Below are 17,869 nucleotides of genomic sequence, written 5' to 3' on the forward strand. Positions count from 1 at the left end.
AAAAGGAACAATTTACTTTTGTTCCGTCTCTTCTTGCTTCTTCAATGGTTCCTGCCCTGTTGTGCTGAGACACACACACACACACACACACACACACACACACACACACACACACACACACAAACGCACATACACACACACACACACACACACACACACACACACACACACACACATACACACATACACACACATACATACACACACACACACACACACACACATATACACACACACACACATATACACACACACTCTCTCTCTTTTCTCTCTCTCTCTCAAATTTCAATTTAAGGGGCTTTATTGGCACAGGAAACACATGTTTACATTGCCAAAGCAAGTGAAATAGATAATAAACAAAAGTGAAATAAACAATAAAAAAAATGAACACTACAAGAGTGATTAATGGTGACATCCACCCACTGCACAGCTGCCTTTAAGCATTCATTCATGGTTTATTTGAACAATGAAAACACTAAGGTCAACGTGCAACATAAGTCAACTGAGATTTATTGCTTGTGTCCCAAATGGCACCATATTCCCTATATAGTGCACTACTTTTGACCAGAGCCCTATAGGGCCATGGTAAAAGTAGTGCACTATAAAGGGAATATGCTGCCATTTGGTACACAGACTAACAGAAGACTATTTATTTTATTAAAGGCGTGGCATGATTAGTCCCACATATAGGATTCCGCCACATCTACACAACTGTGGGACTACCAATGGGAGTGCAGGTTAGGTTTTTCACCTGCATTTAAATACACGCTCTTACTGGGTAGGTCCAGCTTCCTAACGCTCATTAGATTTGAATTATGAGGGAGAGGGAAAGAACAAGAGAGACTGCTGGATACGGAATGGATTAAAGAGAGATACAAGGAGAGCAAGAGAGGGAGAGAGAGAGAGACCGACAGAGCAAGAGAGGGAGAGAGAGAGAGACCGACAGAGCAAGAGAGAGAGAGAGAGAGAGAGAGAGAGACCGACAGAGCAAGAGAGAGAGAGAGAGAGAGAGAGAGAGAGAGAGAGAGAGAGAGAGGTTGAAAAAGGAGCTGCAGAGTGGATTTAGTGAAAGTAAAAGGAGTCAGACTAATTAAAGTCAGTAAGTATGGATTCAGAGAATGGTACCTCAGCGACAGCTGACACCATTGTCCCCGGAAGTCAATGCCAGGAGTCTGGTACCACAGCGACAGCTGACACCATGGTCCCTGAAAGTCAGTGCCAGGCTGAGGAGGAGGAGGAGGAGGAGGAAGAGGAGGGATCCGGAAACCATACGCACCCAGACCCAGTCCTGGTGTGGGCCCCCAGTGGGAGACGGCTGCTCTCCGGGCTCCTGGGCCTCAACGTTGTCCTCCTTGGGGCAGCTCTGGTAGCTGGCAAGGCCTTCAACCCTCAGGTTCAAAAAATATGAAACAAGGATAAAATGTGCAATTAAGCTTTGTTTTAATTCTCTCTAAAGAACTCATAGCAACATGTCCTAATAGTCTGTGCACGGGCATACTGTACATTTCAGCTTGAGCATTCCTCTTCGCATGTGTGGTCCCTTAACTGAGACTTCATCCCTCAGGGCCTCAGGCACCAGGAGCCCCAGATCTTCATGTTGCTGCTGATGTGCCTCAGCCTGGCCTGGATGCTGTGGTACCTACTCTGGGCCAGGAAGAAACCTGGGATATGCCCACATAAAGACCACCATGCTGGGGGAATCACAGTCACAGGTAGGCACTCTTGGATTATTATTTGGACTATAAATTGTACCTATTTGTATTATACTTATGACAAAATGTTTACTCTGTTCTATTGAGTCATTTTACTTTGTGTTCGTATTCTTGTCTTTTATCATTTCTATTTGTTGCTGCATTGTCGCGAAGGAACCTGCAAGAAAGTATTTAATTGGACGGCGTATACCAACTGTATCCTGTACATACAACTCATAAAACTTAAAACTCTAAACTTTAAGTTATATTTATGGTACTTATTGTTAATTTAGGGTTTGAATAGACAGATAGAAACACATGTCATGGATTATGCCTTATAGGCTACTTATGTGGTATTTATTTGAATAAGAAACAGGGGGAAATTGCAGCTATATACTGCAGGGGTGCAACTTTTCCTGGGGACGGTGGATGTGCTTTAGGACCATGCGGACGCCTCCAAGCTGTAAGGGCAGGAGGTTTGGAATGTTCATCCTACCGCATAAAAAAAGATATAGATACAATTCAAATTATATGAGATCAAATCCAGACCAGAACTATTATTTTAGCAGGTGACTAAAATTATACATTTATGATTTCTATGTTTAAATTATACATTTAAATTATATATTTATAAATTATAAATTTATAAATTATAAATGTTTTAATTTATAAATTAAAAATATACATTATACATGTATAAATTATGCATTTATAAATTATACATTTAAATTGTGCATTTATAAATTATACATTTATAAATTATACATTTAAATTATACATTTAAATTACACATTTATAAATTATACATTTATAAATTATACATTTTTAAATTATACATTTATAAATTATACATATACATTATACATTTATAAATTATGCATTTATAAATTATAAATTTAAATTGTACATTTTTAAAACATACATTTATAAATTATACATTTATACATATACATTATACATTTATAAATGATACATTTAAATTATGCTTTTATAACCTATACATTTAAACTATACATTCAATAAGGTTGACAGATGTAGAATATAAAAAAGGCCATTTTAGGAAGCCTATAAAGAGGCTGAAAAAACCTCCACAAATGATTTACAGGACACTTGGAGGATATTACGCCCAATTTTTCAGTTTTTGATTTGTTAAAAACGTTTGAAATATCCAATAAATGTCGTTCCACTTCATGATTGTGTCCCACTTGTTGTTGATTCTTCACAAAAAAATACAGTTTTATCTTTATGTTTGAAGCCTGAAATGTGGCAAAAGGTCGCAAAGTTCAAGGGGGCCGAATACTTTCGCAAGGCACTGTATATAAAGATAACTTTATTCCATTACTCATCAATATGAAAGCAGATCTAATTACATTTTATAATCTACCTCATAAATCTTACAGGTAGAATACAACTCTTTAGAATGGCTGCCAAAGTTTTTGTATTTATTTTCAGAAATACCAATTACTCCACTGAAGAATATATTCAAATCAAATCAAATCAAATTTATTTATATAGCCCTTCGTACATCAGCTGATATCTCAAAGTGCTGTACAGAAACCCAGCCTAAAACCCCAAACAGCAAGCAATGCAGGTGTAGAAGCACGGTGGCTAGGAAAAACTCCCTAGAAAGGCCAAAACCTAGGAAGAAACCTAGAGAGGAACCAGGCTATGTGGGGTGGCCAGTCCTCTTCTGGCTGTGCCGGGTGGAGATTATAACAAAACATGGCCAAGATGTTCAAATGTTCATAAATGACCAGCATGGTCGAATAATAATAAGGCAGAACAGTTGAAACTGGAGCAGCAGCACAGCCAGGTGGACTGGGGACAGCAAGGAGTCATCATGTCAGGTATTCCTGGGGCATGGTCCTAGGGCTCAGGTCCTCCGAGTGAGAGAAAGAAAGAGAGAATTAGAGAGAGCATGTGTGGGATGGCCAGTCCTCTTCTGGCTGTGCCGGGTGGAGATTATAACAGAACATGGCCAAGATGTTCAAATGTTCATAAATGACCAGCATGGTCGAATAATAATAAGGCAGAACAGTTGAAACTGGAGCAGCAGCACAGCCAGGTGGACTGGGGACAGCAAGGAGTCATCATGTCAGGTAGTCCTGGGGCATGGTCCTAGGGCTCAGGTCCTCCGAGAGAGAGAAAGAGAGAAGGAGAGAATTAGAGAACGCACACTTAGATTCACACAGGACACCGAATAGGACAGGAGAAGTACTCCAGATATAACAAACTGACCCTAGCCCCCCGACACATAAACTACTGCAGCATAAATACTGGAGGCTGAGACAGGAGGGGTCAGGAGACACTGTGGCCCACTCCGAGGACACCCCCGGACAGGGCCAAACAGGAAGGATATAACCCCACCCACTTTGCCAAAGCACAGCCCCCACACCACTAGAGGGATATCTTCAACCACCAACTTACCATCCTGAGACAAGGCTGAGTATAGCCCACAAAGACCTCCGCCACGGCACAACCCAGGGGGGGGGGGGGCGCCAACCCAGACAGGATGACCACATCAACCCACTCAGGTGACGCACCCCCTCCAGGGACGGCAAGAGAGAGCCCCAGTAAAGCCAGTGACTCAGCCCCTGTAATAGGGTTAGAGGCAGAGAATCCCAGTGGATTCCCAGTCATAGCAAACTTTATGGGGGCCAACTAAAACGCATATAATAAAAAGGAACGTTTTACATCAACCTACTGTAGGTCTGAGGTTCTTTTTAACCTTCCAGACTTGGAATTGTATCAACTTGCCACCCAGGACTTTTACTTGCCAGATGTAGTTATATACAGTAAAGAGGAACAATGGGTACATAGTGAAGATGTGCCTGCTCATCCCAGAATCAGTAAAGAGGAACAATGGGTACATAGTGAAGATGTGCCTGCTCATCCTCAGAATCAGTAAAGAGGAACAATGGGTACATAGTGAAGATGTGCCTGCTCATCCCAGAATCAGTAAAGAGGAACAATGGGTACATAGTGAAGATGTGCCTGCTCATCCCCAGAATCAGTAAAGAGGAACAATGGGTACATAGTGAAGATGTGCCTGCTCATCCCCAGTACATACAGTACTTTCGGGAAATTATTCAGACCCCTTGACTTTTTCCACATTTTGTTACGTTACAGCTTTATTCTACAATTGATCAAATACATGTTTTCCCCTCACCAATCTACACAGAATACCCCATAATGACATCACAGAATACCCCATAATGACATCACAGTACCCCATAATGACATCACCATACCCCATAATGACATCACAATACCCCATAATGACAAAGTGAAAACAGGTTTTTAATCATTTTTGCAAATATATTCAAAATTAAAAACAGAAATACTTTATTTACATGAGTATTCAGACCCTTTCCTAAGAGACTAAGAGACATTGTGCTCAGGTACATCCTGTTTTCATTGATCATCCTTGAGATGTTTCTACAACTTGATTAGAGTCCACCCGTGTTAAATTCAATTGATTGGACATGATTTAGAAAGGCACACACCTGTCTATATAAGGTCCCACGGTTGACAGTGTATGTCAATGCAAAAACCAAGCAATGAGGTTGAAGAATTCATATGTAGAGCTCCAAGAGAGATTTGTGTCGAGGCAAAGATCTGGGGAAGAGTACCAAAACATTTCTGAAGCATTAAAGGTCCCCAAGAACACAGTGGCCTCCATCATTCTTAAATGGAAGAAGTTTGGAACCACCAAGACTCTTCCTAGAGCTGGCCGCCCGCCCAAACTGAGCAATCGAGGGAGAAGGGCCTTGGTCAGGGAGGTAACCAAGAACCCGATGTTCACTCTGAAAGAGCTCCAGAGTTCCTCTGTGGAGATGGGAGAACCTTCCAGAAGGACAACCATCTAAGCAGCACTCCACCAATCAGACCTTTATGGAAGAGTGGCCAGATGAAAGCCACTCCTCAGTAAAACGCGCATGAAGGCCTGTGGGGATGTTTTTCAGCGTCAGGGACTGGGAAATTAGTTTGGATCGAAGGAAAGATTAACGGAGCAAAGTACAGAGAGATCCTTGATGAAATCTGCCCAGAGTCCTCAGGACCTCAGACTGGGGAGAAGGTTAAAAAACAAAATGGAAGAAAATGAAACGTATTCTACAAGAACCAATATCACTTCCTTAGAACACAACCTTATGGAACAATCCTTGGTTAACTTTTCAGAAATCCCCTATAAATTTATCCACATGGAAAACTAAAGGCATCGAAACTATAAATGACTTGGTAACAGGAAATACATGTATTTCCATTACATAATTAACAAGTGTAGATAGTTTCAAATACATGCAACTTAAAAGTTACATATCACGAAATGTTGATTTGAAATCTTTTGGACATCAAAGCAACTTTGAGGGAATGATGTAGAAAATGATGTTCACATGATAGATAATATATACAGAACCTTGCAGAGAGCCTATCCAACTGACAATCTCTTAGAAAATAATATAAACTATTGGTACCAAGACTTAAAAAGAACTGATGTTGGCACAAGATGGAGGTAAAGTTGGAACATAACTAACGAAATTACAGATAACAAAAATGTATGCTTAATTCAGTACAAACTAATGTACAGAGTCAAAAAGAATAATGACTCAATAATCCTTGCTTCCTGGGAATGCTATAAAGTCCGGAAGTTCTGGGCGGAGCTAGAAAATTGGCTGTGAGAAGTATTATACTGTGAACTCACTTTTAATCCATCTGTCTGCATATTTCAAGACATGGTGTATGGGGTATAGTGAGATACCTGATGGGTTGGATGATTCTCTTCTCATCTCTCATCTTGACAAAAACATTTACTAAAAACATGGAAATCAATCAATCCGCCATTATTAACACAATGGAAAAATCGAATGATTTCGTATTTAAATAATGAAAATGCTTGGGCTACAAATTGAAACAAAATGGTGCAGTTTCAGGCCATGTGTGTTACGGATCCCTGCGGAACTTTCATTACACACCTGGCCCCGATTCCCAGTGATTAGTCATTTGTACGTGTGCCCTTGGTTTACCATTGTCCTGTGGATTATTGTTACAATGTCCGTTGGTGAGTGTGAGTACCTGTGCTGTGTGTTTTGGCTTTCGTGCCATTGTGGATTGAGCAGATGATTACGGGTCTCGTCCTGCGTGTTAATGATTGTTTTTGTATCGTGTATCGTGTTTGTTTGGTCTGCATCCCCGTGCCTTTATTCAGCACGCAAAAAAATTTAATAAAAAAAAAAACACTATTACACATTCCTGCACCGATCTCCCGACCCATTTATACCAACGTGACGGAGAGTGATGGGGGTGTGTGCTAGTGGGCCTGGGCAGGTGTGATGTAGTTGTTTGAATGTGTATGCTTTGTATTGTTTATAAAATATATATTTTTTAAAACATCTAATGTTATGTATATATTGTCTGTCATCCCAGAAAGACTTGCATGAGCTCCAGTAGCATCACATCTATCCCTGATGATTGGTTGCCTTGGTTAGGAGTCAGAACCAGAATGTTGTACCTGCACTAATTTACATAATCCGTCCCTAAATGCTTTATAGTGATTTAATGCAGGTTGGGTCATTGTAATTCAAAAGGGACAATCATTTCAATGAGGGTGGTTTCTATATTGTGACAGTTTGTAGTTAGTCATTCTATCAGATATCTATGCATTATTTTAAATGCTTTATTGAAAGACATCTCAAATGGCACCCTGTTCCCAAAGGGCTCTCGTCAAAAGGAGTGCCCTACATAGGGAATAGGATAGCATGTGGGACACATACATAGGGAATAGGATGTGGGACACAACCTAAACTAAAACTTCTGTTTCTGGTTGACCCCTGACTCCCTGCCATGTCAGTGGTCCTGATGCTGTTTGCCGCCTTCAGTCTCCTGATGCATCTCTTCAAGATGGGTTACTATGTCACGATGAAGGAGTGTAAGCCGGTTGCTAAAGTCCTTGCCCCCTTCATCGAGGCTCCCTTTCTTGGCCTACAGGTAGTCATCAATCACTGGCTTTTGTTTGGACTCAATTTCATTTTCCAAAATGTTTAAAATATTTTTAATGCATTTTCATTTGATTGAACCTTTATTTAAAGCAGGCTAGTCATATCTCTTTGGTAATAGAGACCTGTATTGAACCTATATTCTAAACTGGTATTGACTTGGACAATGTCATTTCCTTAACATTTGAATGAATGTCTTTTTGTAGACCTATTTGCTCTGGGCTCACTCCAAAGACTGTATTCACAAGCACAAGATCATTACCAGGTGCATGCCTCTCAATTTCATTTACAAAAACATTTACCTTCTTGTTATTGGAGAGATCTATGGTATTTGCATTGACTAAAGGAACCAATAGGGACATTACAAAGCAAACAGGTAATAATGGGATTGCTGGTGTTTGTGAACGGTTGAACCACTTTGTTGCTTATTGTGTGATTTTATGTGTTTTTTGTAGCTTATTGTTATGCAATTTATGTATGTATTTCAGAGTGAATCATCCATACATCTAATTTCATATTGTTATGTAATACATTTGAACTGTGATATGTGTGTGTGTTTATGCTCCCACGCCAGGTCTGGGCTGATGGTTACTCTGAGCGCAGATCTGTTGCTGTGGCTGAATGCGGTGACAGAAGACACAGTTCATCTGGAGATAGAGATGGAGAAGGAGGATGGCCGCGCCACGTATGGCAGCGCAGATAGCTCTGACTCAGGTATATACCGTAGTACATCCTGTTGTGTCTTTGGCATCATTAAACTGAAGACTTATTTATCAAACAACTCTCTGTAATTATTGTTACGCAATTAAACTGATTAATCATGTAACTGTAATTAACTAGGAAGTCGGGACAACAAGGAAAATATTCAGATTATAAAGTTATAATTTTCCTAATACAACTTTTCAGATATTTTAATATCTGATCAATTAGTCTTCTGATTAATGAATTCTTCTTTACCTCACGTTAGTCTCATTCCAAACGTCTCAAATTGTTGGTTATCTGCACGAACCCAGTCTTCACTATGAGTCATCCATACATAAATTGTCTTAAAATAATTTATTTACTAAGTAATTCACAGAAATGCATAAACAGTAGATAGTTACAAGGAAATGATAACGGAGTTTCCCTAGTGGGATAAACCGGCATCGCGGCTTGGTGTACAAAAGGGAAGTGAGGGTCGACTGAGATAAGACAACACACAGTTGATAATTATAACAATTGAAATGCTAATCCTTTGCACATGAACGCTCACTCATTCGGGAATAATTGCAATCAATATATATATTTACGCTCAGTGTGTTGTCTGAATCTCTGTTGAGTCAGTCTGTCCGTCCTCTATCCGTCGTGGTTAGATGGATAGTTCAGTGTGACATTCATTCATGTCGTTGTAGAATAGATGTTTTGGCGGTTGTCGGTCTTCACGTTCAATGATACAGAATTCCTAGCTGCAGACTAGTAATTAATATCAAAGACTTGTTCTTATTCTGTCGGTATCGATGGTCTAAGACAGGGGTGTCAAAGTCAAATGGACGGAGGGCCAAATAAAAAAATCAGCTACAAGACGAGGGCCGGACTGTTCGAATGTTCATTGAAAAAAATTTAAATGACGCATATAGTCTAGTGAACCTAATTGAACCTACTGAAAACCTAACAAATATATTACAATATGATCAGATAAATAAAGCAATATTTTCTTATGGCTCTGTCAGTAATCTTTAATTTTCAACAGACACAAAAGACAAATTTCCTTTATATAAATATCCCCATAACATGAACATTAAATGAAAGAAACCGGTATTCAAGGCACCATCAGTAGACTATATTTTCTATTTTAGCAAAAGTGGGCTAAATTTACTTCAAAGAAAAAACAATAATAGCAATTTTCTATCATCCACTCAACTGAAATATTTTTAAAATATAATTGGATTGAAATACAAAAAAATAAAGTGCAAAAATCTATTAATCAAAAACAACACTTTGTTTAAGGAGAAGTAACATGCAGTGAAAACAAATATTAAATTTTAACTTTTAAACTTGAACTGAGTAAAAACTCTAAATATGTGATTGCACAGTAATGTTCACTTGTTTGAGGTTGAGGGTGATACTTGGTGGTGTCCCATCTTTTCCACAAGTTCATCAATGTTCGGGGTAAGGCTCTGAGCTGAAGAAATCCTCAGAATTGAGTGGAGGTGTTCAGCAGTAAGTCGACTTCTGTGTGATGTTTTGTTCAGGTTCATCAAAGAAAACAGTTGTTCACACAGGTATGTGCTGCCAAACATAGACAACGTTTGAGCAGCCTGGATGCGCAGCTGGGGCATTGTGCCGGGGAGGAAACGGGCGAACTCCGCAGCACCCACTGCCGCATATTTTGCCCTCAGTGCATCATTGCATTGGAGGTCAATCAACTCCATTTGGAGGTTTGGTGGTGAGCTTTCCACGTCAACAGCAAATGGGTTACCGAGCAGTTCCAACCTGCTTTTTTGTGCTTCAAAGTCAGCAAATCGGCGTCGAAAGTCAGCGGCAAGCATACCTATTTTATCAGCCAACTGTGTGCTCGGGAACGCACTGGTAGAGAGCTTCTCTTTCATGGTCTGGCAGCTGGGAAAGTGGCTCAAATTTTCTTTCCGCATCTGCGTCTCCCACAGAGTCAGTTTGGTTTTAAATGCCTTCACTGTACTGTACATATCAGAGATGACACGATCCCGACCCTGCAGCTGCAAGTTTATTGCATTCAGATGACTCGTAAAGTCACACAGAAAAGCCATTTCACACAGAAACATTTCGTCTCGGAGTTGTGTTGTGTCTTTCCCTTTGCTGTCCAAGAACAGACAAATCTCCTCACGAAGCTCGAAACATCTTTGAAGCACCTTTCCCTCCCTGGCTTAGCCATCGCACCTCTGTGTGATAAGGCAAATCACCATGCTCCGTTTCTAACTCCGTCAGAAATGCCTTGAACTGGCGGTGATTCAAACCTTTGGCTCTGATAAAGTTAACTGTGCGCGTGATGATGCTCATTACATGCTCCATTTTCAAGGCTTTACCGCACAACGCTTCCTGGTGTATGATACAATGATAAGCTGTCAGCTCACCTGTCGCGTTTTCCTCTTGCATCTTTTCCCGTATCTTCGCCACCAGTCCGCTCCTGTGTCCACACATCGCAGGTGCTCCGTCGGTTGTCAAACCCACGAGTTTTTCCCAAGGCAGCTCCATCTCATTTACACATCTTGACACCTCTTCATACAAATCATGCCCCGTAGTTGTGCCATGCATAGGACGTAAAGCCAAAAACTCCTCTGTCACGCTTAGGTTGGAGTCCACTCCGCGGATGAAAATTGACAACTGGGCAATGTCAGAAATGTCGGTGCTCTCATCCACAGCCAAGGAATATGCAATAAAATCTTTTCCCTTTTTCACAAGCTGCTCTTTTAGATTGATGGACAACTGGTCTACTCTCTCGGCAATGGTGTTTCTGCTCAGACTCACATTTAAAAAGAGTTGCCTTTTTTCTGGGCAAACTTCGTCACAAACTTTAATCATGCAGTTTTTGATGAAATCCCCCTCCGTAAATGGCCGGGCTGATTTAGCGATCTCTTCTGCCAAAATAAAACTGGCCTTGACAGCAGCCTGGCCTTGTGATTTGGCTTTTTTGAACAGAGCCTGTCGAGATTTGAGGCCTCGTTTTAATTCCTCTGCCTTTTGTAGCCTTTGTTCCATGTCCATATTCTTGTTTTTGTCCGCGTGTTTCGTTTCATAATGTCGTCTCAGATTATACTCTTTCAGTACCGCCACACTTTCTCCACACAGAAGACACACAGGTTTTCCAGCTACCTTCGTGAACATATACTCCGACTCCCACCTTGTTTGAAACCCCCGGTTCTCAGTATCCACCTTCCGTTTTGCCATTTCTGATGGGTATCTGAAAGTTAATTTTACTGTGATGCTGACGACTGCTGTGCCAATAAATATTGAAATGAAGCAGCCTACTGCTCGGTGCGTCACCTTTGCATTGTGGGAAATGTAGTATTGGTGCGTGTAAAAGATCTGCGGGCTGCCGGCTTGCTGCGGGCCGGTTCTAATAATAAATCAAGATCATCCCAGGGGCCGTAAAAAACCTTCTTGCGGGCCGGATGTGGCCCGCGGGCCTTGACTCTGACATATGTGGTCTAAGAGTTTAACCACGGGATGGTTAAAAGATTCAGCAATCCTTGGCCCTCTCTTTATCGAGGTAAGCTGGTCTGCAACCTTTGTCCTCTCGTAATTGAGAGAAACATGGTCTGTTGAGAAATTCTCAAGGTGGGGGTTTTATTCTGAAGAGCAGAAAAAGGCTGTCTCATGAAGCCAGGTCCTAACTGTGCTCATGGAGGCGTGCCTGTGACTTAAGTGAAACTTTACACAGAAATACAATTCTCTCACATTACATCATTACATAGCATCCCATAATTTCACAAATAGTTTCATCTTTCCTCATTCATCCTGTACAACAATTAGACGTAAGCCTCATATCTGAGGCTATTGTATAAACAGCGTTATGGTAATGTGGCCTTATTGTCTCCCATGAGTTTCACAAAATTGTACCAAAAGGACCAGTTCGTAGCTGGAATCTTCACCGATCTTTTATACCTTCTCCAGAACATAAATGTTGTTCGGACCTCAAGTTCTGTGAGGTGGAAGAAATTCCTTTGTTCTCTCTATGAAAACTCCCTCTCTCTATATACTGTGGCCATGAGGAGATAATCTCCTCCAGGAATTTACGACCTGAGGTCGCAACAGCCTGAGTGTAGGAGACAGAGAGAGGGGGATTGGCTTGCTGTACCCAAAGAGGGCAACGTCATGACAATCCTTACACAACTAAAACACATTTATGTACATTTTATCACAATGAAAGTAGGTAAACTGTGCTTGCCCACTAGTCAGACAATTTGGAGGACCTACAACTGAATTATAAAGATGCTAACAATATCTAATATTACTATTGTATACTATGAAGAAATTATTCACCAACCGGTCTGATTTCCTTTCAGCAGGGCTGAGAAATGCAACGTTATGCCAGTGCAGTGCAGACACAGTGTGCCTATTCTTCAGGAAGGGTTATGAAGTCCTATATCCCTTCAACATGGAGTACTACCTGATGGCAGGCTGCATGCTTTATGTGATGTGGAAGAACGTGGGCAGGCGTATGAGCCCTGGGTCAATACCCCACCATGCCCAGAGGATTACCCTACGCATCGTCCACGAAGGTGGGATCCTATTCGGGCCGTTGTTCGGGGGTCTGGTCCTTATAGCTGGGGTGGTTGTGTTCATCCTGTATCAAGTTTGGGTGAACCGAGGCCAGCACCGGCACACTGCCTTTCTGATATTCTACTGCTACCATCTAGCTGTGATGCCCATCATGTCCCTCTGCTCCCTGGCTGGCCTGTTGGTCCATAAGCTGGAGAGGAGGGCGGATGAGAGGGGACATAACCCCACGCGTAGCCTGGATGTGGCCCTCCTGGTTGGGGCAGCCCTGGGCCAGCTTGCCCTGTCCTATTTCTCTCTGGTGGCCGCTCTGGCTGTGGGGCCTAGCGGACCACTGGGAAGCCTGGATCTTTCCTACTCCCTCCTCAGCCTGTTGGAGCTCCTGCTGCAGAATGTCTTCATCATTGATGGCCTCCACCGAAACCCCAACCTGGCCCTCACCAAGGGTAAAGGAAAGGAGCGGATCAACATATTCATGGCAAGTCACTCTTCTTCTCCTTCTTCAATTTCATGGTTCAAGTAATGTTGACAACTCCAATTCCTTCTGGCCAAAGCTGATTTTCCTACTAAATTGCTTTATTTAAAATATAAGAGAACATATGTATTCATCCAGCCATCTTTACGTCATAACTTTTTGTGCGCTTAGATAGCACCATACTGTATCGTTACAAATCAGAAGTATAGTTACACTTTTATCTATAGTAATACATTGACAATGTGACCCCTCATGTCCCAAATCAGAAGAGGAAGACCATGGAGAATACAAATGACAGGAATAAAGTAGGAGGAGCGATGTCTCTATTGGAGAGGGGAAAGGCAGTGACAGCACCACCTGTTTGCCAAGTCAAGGAAGGACAACAGACCTGGTACAAAAGAGTCACACAGGAGATCTGTGCCTTCCTCATACTCTCCAATATCATGGTGAGTAACGCCAAGGATATTACATCTGTGATCTTGTAATAATCATGTTACACAATATTTACCTAGCCTGGTGGCAGATCTGTTGGTGCTTGTTTGCCTACTCCTATGCTTTGTCCTTGGAGAACATACAGATCTAGGATCAGTCTAGTATTCACACCCTGTCCCTTTTCCAATATAATGTCATTTAAATTCGTCCCCTAATATTTTCTCTCTCCCGTCTCCTCAGCTCTGGATGATCCCAGCGTTTGGAGCCCACCCCCAGTTTGAGAACGGCCTGGGGAAGCAGTTCTTTGGCTTCTCTGCCTGGTTTGTCCTGGTCAACCTGGTTCAGCCTCTGGGAGTCTTCTACAGGATGCACTCTGTGGGGGCCCTGATGGAGCTCCTCATCACTGGCTGAGCTCCTATCCTCTCCTCCCCTGTTCTCTTCTCTGCCTGGTTTATCCTGGTTAACCTGGTTCAGCCTCTGGGAGTCTTCTACAGGGGGGCCCTGATGGAGCCCCTCATCACTGCCTGAGGGATAGGAACCACAACACTGACGATCTGCTCCCCTCTGGGACATAAGGCCACAATGAGCTCCCTCCACCTTTTCATATCCTTGGGTGAAATATTGTGCCGACTGACTACCAGCTAAATATCACATTTCTGTAAAGATGAGACATGTAAACATTTCTCTGTTGACATTAAAAACATGTGTACTTTGATTCATAATACATTATTTATTACATGTGATATGTTTCCAGTACTTTGAAAATATTGACATTATGAAATCAGACACAGAAAACAACAGCATTTGCCTGCAGTTCAAAAGCCAATACATACATTCCAGAGATATCACTTCTTGTCTCAGTCAGTCAGCTCACAGAGGTCCCGGTCAGTCCCCAGGTCTCAGTCAGTCAGCTCACAGAGGTCCCGGTCAGTCCCCAGGTCACAGAGGTCCCGGTCAGTCTCCAGGTCTCAGTCAGTCAGCTCACAGAGGTCCCGGTCAGTCCCCAGGTCTCTCTCTAGTCTGTCTCAGTCAGTCAGCTCACAGAGGTCCCGGTCAGTCCCCAGGTCTCAGTCAGTCAGCTCACAGAGGTTCCGGTCAGTCCCCAGGTCTCAGTCAGTCAGCTCACAGAGGTCCCGGTCAGTCTCCAGGTCTCAGTCAGTCAGCTCACAGAGGTCCCGGTCAGTCCCCAGGTCTCTCTCTAGTCTGTCTCAGTCAGTCGGTTCACAGAGGTCCCGGTCAGTCCCCAGGTCTCTCTCTAGTCTGTCTCAGTCAGTCGGTTCACAGAGGTCCCGGTCAGTCCCCAGGTCACAGTCAGTCGGTTCACAGAGGTCCCGGTCAGTCCCCAGGTCTCTCTCTAGTCTGTCTCAGTCAGTCTCTATTTCACACTCTTCCAAAATGAAAAGGAGCTTTACTGTGATAAAAGGGATACCAAAAAATGTTACTTTCCATAAAAGCATTTCAAGAATAGAAACTGAAAATAATAAGTACAATAAATCTTCATCTAAAACATTTAAACAATCTTAGTAACATATACACTATTGTATAAAAGTTTGGGGTCACTTAGAAATGTCCTTGTTTTTGAAAGAAAATCAATTTTTTTTGTCCATTAAAATAACATTAGATTGATCAGAAATACAGTGTAGACATTGTTAATGTTGTAAATTACTATTGTAGCTGGAAACGGCTGATTTAATGAAATATCTACATAGGCCAATTATCAGCAACCAACACTCCTGTGTTGCAATGGCACGTTGTGTTACCTAATCCAAGTTTATCATTTTAAAAGGCTAGTTGATAATTAGAAAACCATTTTTCAATTATGTTAGCACAGCTGAAGACTGTTGTTCTGATTAAAGAAGCAATAAAACTGGCCTTTAGACTAGTTGAGTATCTGGAGCATCAGCATTTGTGGGTTCGATTACAGGCTCAAAATGGCCAGAAACAAATAACTTTCTTCTGAAATTCCAGTTCTGAGTCAGTCTATTCCTGTTCTGAGAAATGAAGGCTATTCCATGCGAGAAATTGCCAGATGGTGCTGTTCTATGAAGGGAGTAGTACACAGCGTTGTACGAGATCTTTAGTTTCTTGGCAATTTCTCTCATGGAATGACTTCCATTTCGCAGAACAAGAAGACTGATGAATTTCAGAAGAAAGTTATTTGTTTCTGGTCTTTTTGAGCCTGTAATCGAACCCACAAATGCTGATGCTCCAGATACTCAACTAGTCTAAAGGCCAGTTTTATTGCTTCTTTAATCAGAACAACAGTCTTCAGCTGTGCTAACATAATTGAAAAATGGTTTTCTAATGATCAACTAGCCTTTTAAAATGATAAACTTGGATTAGGTAACACAACGTGCTATTGCAACACAGGAGTGTTGGTTGCTGATAATTGGCCTATGTAGATATTTCATTAAGTCAGCCGTTTCCAGCTACAATAGTAATTTACAACATTAACAATGTCTACACTGTATTTCTGATCAATCTGATGTTATTTTAATGGACAAAAAAATGTGATTTTCTTTCAAAAACAAGGACATTTCTAAGTGACCCCAAACTTTTGAACGGAAGTGTACATACAGTAGTGTATACATGTTTGTTTGGCAAAAAAAAAATACACATCAAATTAATAAAGGAATATACCCATGGAAAGCTGCCAAATCATGACTAGAAGAGGGTTAACATGGCAGACCTTCTGGCAGTTGTAGTAGCAGACAGCTTGTAGGAAAAGTGGTTTTGTGACAGTGGTTTGTTACATGATGTTCTACGGGTTGGCACTTCGCAAGAAACAAAACAGAGAAAACAAAAAACACTGTAAATTCCTGTTTTCTAGAACAGGTGTGTCTGGTGAAAATCTTCATCCTCCTCTTCCACACTTCTGTTCAGGTTTGAAGATGGCAGTTGGTGAGATTGCGGTTGGTGGTTCCTGAGGGCGAACCAGCCATTCCCGAGAGACGTTGTCTGCTTCCCAAATGGCGCTCTACCCCCTATGTAGTGCACTACTTTTTACAGGGGCCCATAGAGCTCGTCAAAAGTGGTGCACTATGAACAGGATAGGGTACCATTTGGGCCGCAGTCATAGAGACCTGTTCACCAGCTCCACTTAGATCCTCTGAATCTCAAACAGTCTGACGTCAGTGTCATACCAGATCGGGGGATCCACGTTACTACGGTAACAACAAGAGTCATTGTTAATAAAGATCAGATTGGATTTGAGTGACCATGACAACAACCACCTGTCTGTGCTTCATGGACTAAGCGACTCGGCTAGTTGGTGTGGCTGACCACAAGCTGGGGGCCTGGTTCCTAGACCTGGCTGGGGGCCTGGTTCCTAGACCTGGCTGGGGGCCTGGTTCCTAGACCTGGCTGGGGGCCTGGTTCCTAGACCTGGCTGGGGGCCTGGTTCCTAGATCTGGCTGGGGGCCTGGTTCCTAGATCTGGCTGGGGGCCTGGTTCCTAGATCTGGCTGGGGGCCTGGTTCCTAGATCTGGCTGGGGGCCTGGTTCCTATACCTGGCTGGGGGCCTGGTTCCTAGACCTGGCTGGGGGCCTGGTTCCTAGACCTGGCTGGGGGCCTGGTTCCTATACCTGGCTGGGGGCCTGGTTCCTAGACCTGGCTGGGCCCTGGTTCCTAGATCTGGCTGGGGGCCTGGTTCCTATACCTGGCTGGGGGCCTGGTTCCTAGACCTGGCTGGGGGCCTGGTTCCTAAACCTGGCTGGGGGCCTGGTTCCTAAACCTGGCTGGGGGCCTGGTTCCTAAACCTGGCTGGGGGCCTGGTTCCTAAACCTGGCTGGGGGCCTGGTTCCTAGATCTGGCTGGGGGCCTGGTTCCTAGATCTGGCTGGGGGCCTGGTTCCTAAACCTGGCTGGGGGCCTGGTTCCTAGATCTGGCTGGGGGCCTGGTTCCTAGACCTGGCTGGGGGTCTGGTTCCTAAACCTGGCTGGGGGCCTGGTTCCTAAACCTGGCTGGGGGCCTGGTTCCTAAACCTGGCTGGGGGCCTGGTTCCTAGATCTGGCTGGGGGCCTGGTTCCTAGATCTGGCTGGGG

The 17,869-nt window shown here is 42.8% G+C and overlaps 2 protein-coding genes across 2 annotated transcripts in view; one reads left to right on the forward strand and one right to left on the reverse strand.

Moving 5' to 3' along the window:
• The first annotated feature begins 1,105 nt into the window (after positions 1-1,105).
• LOC139375724 (proton channel OTOP3-like) lies at positions 1,106-14,433 on the forward strand. Its single transcript, XM_071117537.1, has 8 exons — positions 1,106-1,393; positions 1,565-1,712; positions 7,540-7,676; positions 7,891-7,949; positions 8,259-8,398; positions 12,706-13,401; positions 13,701-13,840; positions 14,067-14,433. The coding sequence occupies exons 1-8, from the start codon at positions 1,106-1,108 to the stop codon at positions 14,235-14,237; spliced, it is 1,779 nt and encodes a 592-aa protein (XP_070973638.1). The 3' UTR covers positions 14,238-14,433.
• Positions 14,434-16,364: 1,931 nt separating this feature from the next.
• LOC139375725 (protein HID1-like) overlaps positions 16,365-17,869 on the reverse strand; it is a 30,730-nt gene continuing 29,225 nt past the window's right edge. The window contains exon 20 of the mRNA XM_071117539.1: positions 16,365-16,990. Within this exon, the coding sequence (XP_070973640.1) occupies positions 16,927-16,990 (64 nt within the window). The 3' untranslated portion in view covers positions 16,365-16,926. The remainder of the gene's footprint in view (positions 16,991-17,869) is intronic.

Source organism: Oncorhynchus clarkii, chromosome 20 (genome assembly GCF_045791955.1).
Source record: "Oncorhynchus clarkii lewisi isolate Uvic-CL-2024 chromosome 20, UVic_Ocla_1.0, whole genome shotgun sequence".
Taxonomy (NCBI): domain Eukaryota; kingdom Metazoa; phylum Chordata; class Actinopteri; order Salmoniformes; family Salmonidae; genus Oncorhynchus; species Oncorhynchus clarkii.

Bases quoted from the DNA above. Each gene is read 5' to 3' on its own strand.
- LOC139375724 (XM_071117537.1), top strand. From the start codon at position 1,106: ATGGATTCAGAGAATGGTACCTCAGCGACAGCTGACACCATTGTCCCC. The intron at 1,713-7,539 runs GTAGGCACTCTT...CTGCCATGTCAG, and splicing joins TGGGGGAATCACAGTCACAG to TGGTCCTGATGCTGTTTGCC. The intron at 13,841-14,066 runs GTGAGTAACGCC...CCGTCTCCTCAG, and splicing joins TCATACTCTCCAATATCATG to CTCTGGATGATCCCAGCGTT.